Source organism: Sinocyclocheilus rhinocerous, unplaced genomic scaffold, assembly GCF_001515625.1.
Source record: "Sinocyclocheilus rhinocerous isolate Xijiao unplaced genomic scaffold, SAMN03320098_v1.1 scaffold72, whole genome shotgun sequence".
NCBI classification, from domain to species: Eukaryota; Metazoa; Chordata; class Actinopteri; order Cypriniformes; family Cyprinidae; genus Sinocyclocheilus; species Sinocyclocheilus rhinocerous.
Genome location: NW_015628351.1, coordinates 307778 through 313627, shown reverse-complemented (window position 1 = coordinate 313627; position 5850 = coordinate 307778). Strand labels below are relative to the sequence as shown.

At 37.6% G+C, this 5850-nt stretch overlaps 2 protein-coding genes across 2 annotated transcripts in view; one reads left to right on the top strand and one right to left on the bottom strand.

The window, feature by feature from the left end:
* LOC107737509 (cAMP-dependent protein kinase inhibitor gamma-like) overlaps positions 1–2177 on the top strand; it is a 24679-nt gene extending 22502 nt beyond the window's left edge. The window contains exon 3 of the mRNA XM_016549000.1: positions 1643–2177. Within this exon, the coding sequence (XP_016404486.1) occupies positions 1643–1725 (83 nt within the window). The 3' untranslated portion in view covers positions 1726–2177. The remainder of the gene's footprint in view (positions 1–1642) is intronic.
* A 1040-nt stretch (positions 2178–3217) lies between these two features.
* Positions 3218–5850, bottom strand: part of ada (adenosine deaminase) — a 15046-nt gene continuing 12413 nt past the window's right edge. The window contains exons 9-11 of the mRNA XM_016548997.1: positions 5333–5400; positions 4310–4439; positions 3218–4218 (exon numbers count right to left, since the gene is read on the bottom strand). Coding sequence (XP_016404483.1) covers positions 4114–4218; positions 4310–4439; positions 5333–5400 — 303 coding nt within the window. The 3' untranslated portion in view covers positions 3218–4113. The remainder of the gene's footprint in view (positions 4219–4309; positions 4440–5332; positions 5401–5850) is intronic.

The window sequence follows — 5850 nt, the reverse complement described above, 5'->3', positions numbered from 1 at the left end:
TTCCTAATCCTCCTTCTCTTACTACTTCTCCTCCTCTTACTAAAACTCATTCTCTTACTTCTTCTCCTCCTCCTCCTCCTCTTCCTAATCCTCCTTCTCTTACTACTTCTCCTCCTCTTACTAAACCTCATTCTCTTACTTCTTCTCTTCTCTTCCTCCTCCTCCTCTTCCTAATCCTCATTCTCTTACTACTTCTTCTCCTCCTCTTCCTAATCTCCTTCTCTTACTACTTCTCCTCCTCTTACTAAACCTCATTCTCTTACTTCTTCTTCTCCTCCTCCTCCTCCTTTTCCTAATCCTCCTTCTCTTACTACTTCTCCTCCTCTTACTAAACTTCATTCTCTTACTACTTCTCCTCCTCTTACTAAAACTCATTCTCTTACTTCTTCTCCTCCTCCTCTTCCTAATCCTCCTTCTCCTCCTCTTACTAAACCTCATTCTCTTACTTCTTCTCCTCCTCCTCTTCCTAATCCTCCTTCTCTTACTACTTCTCCTCCTCTTACTAAACCTCATTCTCTTACTACTTCTCCTCCTCCTCCTCCTCCTCCTCTTACTAATCCTTCAACATTGTCATCTTTTTCTTCTCCTCCTCTTCCTCCCTTCCTTCTCCCTTCTCCTTCTCCTCCACCGTCAACTACTTCTGCTTATCCTCCTTCTTCTTTTTGTTCCTCTTGACTATTAATGTGGTTTTGTGTGTGTGTGGTTTTGCACTAATGTTATGTCAAAGAATGTAAGAATAAAACCTTGCTTTGTTAGAATGTTCCTAATAACAGAAAAAATGATATCTGTTTTGCATTTATTTGCACAAAGAGTTGCGATTAGTCCTTTATATTTTATCTATTAGATCATCTATACTTTTTTACATTGAAATATGTCATGTGTCACGAAATATGTCACGAAAAATTTAACACTATAAGTGAACTGTAATATAAAGTCGCTATATAACGCTATATGAAAGCTAACCTTTAAAACTTTGCAAAAACACTCTGCACTGGTATTTCCTTCAGTACGTTTTTCAGTATTCTGACGGCAGTAATTTACTTTAGTAATTCTGCACAACTATCTGCTCTTTCATCGCATGAACAGCACTAATGTCTCCTGACTGCCAGTGGTCTATCAGGTCATATTTGTTATGAAACACTGCATCAGTTTGGCCCCTGTAATGACTTGCTTTGTGAATACGGTAAGACTGTGATACATGAACGCATTACAAGTGTCGTTCACAAAAGAGGACGAGAACCAAAGGCTTTCACTTGCCTTTCTTTCACAACGTCCCTTACATTATCCAGGACACGGCTCTACAAGGTCACAGTGTCCAGATTGAACATGAATAGGTTTGGTGAGTTTGAATGGAGTCTGTCACCAATGACAAAGATTTATTATCTGCCCTCTCAACGATAACTGCTTCCTTGACCGTTTCCTATTCGTATGACAAATTTCAACTCTTTCCTACTGAAATAAGAGCAGCATCTGTCTCTATTTGACCCAGTTTCCTTAGTTCACATTCTTGGCACCATTTTATCTCTGAAATAACCTGAGACTTTCCCATGACCACGAGGTCCCTGTTAAGAATGTTTAGCTGGAGAATATACTGGGCATGCAATGTTGTAGCGAAAAGGTTTGTCATATCTGTGTCTTGTAGAGGGAGATGCTTCTGGATCTCCAGCCCCTGAAGCAGAGGCATCTGGGAGCCAGGATAAACAGGGGACAGAGGGACCGTCATAAAGATGAAGAATGACCCGGAGGAGAGAGGAAAGCTGGGGGAGTTCTTTCCTTTTCTCATCAAAATTCTCCTCATCTTTGCTCATCAGGCAGCAGTGAAGAGCTCCTCTCATAGACTGCCATTAAGGTGGACGTCCACCCATTGCATGCTGTTGAGTGCCTAAGAGAGAGATGGAGAAGACACTGCCTTTGCAAATACCACTAAATGGGACGAATCTGTCACGGACTGTATTCATTCACAGCGCTGAGTGAGGGAAGTTTGTTTTTTCTAACAGAGGTCGAACAGAAGCACAGGTGTTTTGATATTTTTCCATCCTAAACTTAAACTAAACAGTTCAATCTCGTGTTGAGTTACTGTTAAAACAAATACTCAGAGCTACTCTAAACTATAAAGTACCAAATATAGCCTTTTTGTTACAGCCTATGACATGGATGGCTAAGTTAAATTATTATTTTTTTAAACAATGACCACTACAGTTGAAGGTGGTCTGACTATAGAACAGAATTCCCAAATATTGCCTGAGGTCAGAAGAGGTTTGTTTCTATACTTCATTATACTGTAACATAATTAACAATATTTATGTAGTATCTGAGTTACTGCTTTCTGCTCCTGGCACTGTTTTGTGGTTTTTGTCAGACTCTCAGAAACACTCGTTGAAACACATTGCATTTATATTGTGACCTATAAATGTAAGTACCTTAAAATAAACAGGAATGACATTCAGTGTCTTTATTGATTTTTTTAAAAGTTGGGTTTGGATGTATTTGAAGGAAAAGTGTAATTTATGAAAATGATTATACAAGTAAGGGATAGTGTACAATCATTACGTCATTATACTCCCCAAATATGTGGACATGAAATTGAAATGGTTGAATAGTTGAAATTACACTTTAACGTGTAATCTTATGTTTCCACTAAGAAAAATAATCCATCAAGGGCCCGTTTACACAGTTGACTATTGCTCCATTGTTTTTCTGTGTAAACATGCACTTAGTAGATGGGTGTGTAAAAACGTTTTAGAACGTAATTTAATTCGTGAGATGATGCAAAGGAGAACGGAACGGTCGAAGAGGTCTAGCGCATGCTAACAATTGAAAAACTGAAAAGCAGCGGAGGGGAATGCGATCTATGTGAACTCAAAATGTACAAAACAGGTGGCTTAGTAAAAAGACGAACACTACATCAATTACAATAACATTTTTGATAAAGTCCTCATATATATATATATATTTTTTTTTTTTTTTACTACAATTAATAATTGAGACGCAAGATGGCGCCAGTTGCGTTTGTATGAAACGAGAGACTAATTTCAGACATTAATGCCACTATATTCAGTTAGGCTATGCGAATCAGCGGACTGATATAAACCGTGAACAAAAGAGAATTCGTAAACATCAGGCCACAGAGTGCCACGATTTACCAACTGAAACGCTATAATTAAAACATTAAAAGCATTTTTTTTTTGTCATAAACGGGACAAGAATCACACAACCATTCAGATGCAAAAGTATTTGTATTGATAGTTTACACGGTGACAAGCTCTCAGTCCCTTCCTTCCCACATCATTTATAGTCCGTATATTTTCCTATGCAGTTCAAACTATACAACACAAAATGTAAAACCTGACAATTATTTTTCACTAGGCTGATTAACTCCAAACCTGAGTTATATAAACCGTCTTTTGGTAAATGCTCTCTGGTGTTAGAACTAATTTAAAGGGGTTTTGCACAGCATTTCATCATCAAACATCTAATAATAACTTTAATATTAATAATCAACGCTTACCCAAAGGTTTGTATACAATATACATTTGATGAGCACCAGACATAAGATCATATTCTGGTTTAATGTTTTGGATTTATACATTATTGCCATTGTAAATTTTCGGAATAAAGCTGAGGTACTATTTAATTTAATTCTCACAGTACCTTTCAAATGTTATACAGATTAACATGCTTCATATAAAGATTTTTTTCTTTATTACATTATGGTCATATTCTGTGCATATATTGAGAAGAGCATAAAGTATAGTGACTAAGACTTGAGTAAATATGAAATAAGACTAATATTTCATGTTTAGGCTACAGGTATTACAATACTTGTAAAAATGTCCATGTAGATGAAAGGCAACAGCATTTGGTCAAAACCAGTATGCTGTAACGGTGGTTAAATGACATATGTAACATTTATTTTAACGAACAGCATGTTAACTTCTAAAGTTGAAAGTTGGAGGTTTTTATGTGTGGTCTTTATTGTTTTTGTGTAAAAATTTCGCTGAGAAATGTGTATGAGTTCTCCAGTTTCAAGGAATCAGGATCCACAATCGTGTGAGAAGGCAAATGTCCTGAAAGGCTCTGCTCGCTGCAAACTTGTTTATAACAGTACTGAGCTCAAAATCCTGTTTTTTTCAGCATGCCATAGGCCTCATAGAGTTGTTCAAGAAGCTCCTCTTTCTCCTTCGCAGGAAGAAAGCAGGACTTAGCTGCATTTATATTCTGTGAAAACAGAAACAGACAGGATAATTCAAGTCACTTTTGCCATGACCAGAGTCCATTAGAGAGCCTGTTTTGGCAAAATGTGTCTCACCAGTCTCTTGAACTCCTCTTCAGTGAAATCCATGTATTTCTGCACCACCTGGTAGTCGGAGTTCAAGGTGGAGTTGAATATGGTAGGGTCATCTGTATTTAAGGAGTAGTTAGCTTTGTCCTTCTTGAATCTGAAACACACAACAAGACTTTTCAAACTCAAACTAGTTAACTCTGGATCATTTTAAGCCCCGGGTAAACAGAATCCTGGGTTAAACTGATTCACATTCCCTTTGATTTTGGCCACCTTTGCCACCTATACTGCCAAAATGGCAAGAAACATTGCACAAGTTTGGCAACGTAAAAGAGGCAGTAACCCGGCACGAATCCCGCTTCTAAATTACAAATGTGGGGAACGCCACTCTCGTGTACACGCATACGACAATTAGCAGAAGCAAAAGATTACAGTTTATAAAGCTTTAAATATGGATATTTTTCTTACAAATATGCATCGATTCACTTCAGGAGGCATTTATTAACCCCCCGGAGCTGTGTGGAGCACTTTTTATGATGGATGGATGCACTTTATTGGACTTCTATTGGCCGTTCACTGCCATTATGAAGCTTGGAGGAGCCAGGATATGTTTTAATATAACTCCGGTTGTGTTCATATACACCTAGGATGGCTTAATGGTGAGAATTAAATCAAGGGGTAATTTTCATTTTTGGGTGAACTATCCCTTTAAGTGCAGTATGAAAAGCCCAAGGTAAATTGTACATTTTAATTCTATAATGCTGTATTTCTAAGTGAAACATGATAGGCATTGAGGAAGAATGCACAGTAGTACTTTATTTTATCCTTCACAAATGAATTAGATGGTGAAAAGCAACAGAAGTCAGATTGAATGGAAGTTTGCTAAAGCAGTGCTAAAATAGCTATTTGGCTGTTTGTTAACATTATTAGCTAATAGCCTAACTGATGTTAATGGAAAAGTGGAATAACAGACACCATTAAATTGTAAGTAATTCACAGTAAGACCTGGAACATGCATTAAAAAAAAAAAGTAAATAAAGCTATTCTCACGTGATGAGAGGATGTTTAGTGAAGTCTGGGTCAGAGGCTCCTGTCAGTCTGCTGGAGACAGGACACATCTAGAGAAAGACAACACACAGTGACACTAAACATTGTGTAGATTAATAACCTCCTTTAAACATCTCATAAATATTCTGGTAGCGAAAATATAAATATTAGTAAACTGAGAGACTGTCCAGTGACACATTTATAAACACAGATGTTTAAAACTGTCCACCAGAGGGCAGCATGGAATTATGTTTCAGGAAATCTTCCACTCGGTGTTTCTCAGTCCTGTTTCTGTCTCATCAAAACAAAATTGTATGTGTCTCATTAATCTGACACACCCAGTTCAGGGAGCCGTTCTTCGTACGTTGCTTATTACTTCCGAGATGAAATGTCACATCCAAGATGATATCATCGCGCTAATCAGGATCTGGCTAATTCGGTTCTTCGAACGCACCTGTTGTTGATGATTAGTATGGCTGGATTGAGTTATCTGAGATAATTGCGCGTTCATGGGTTGGTTT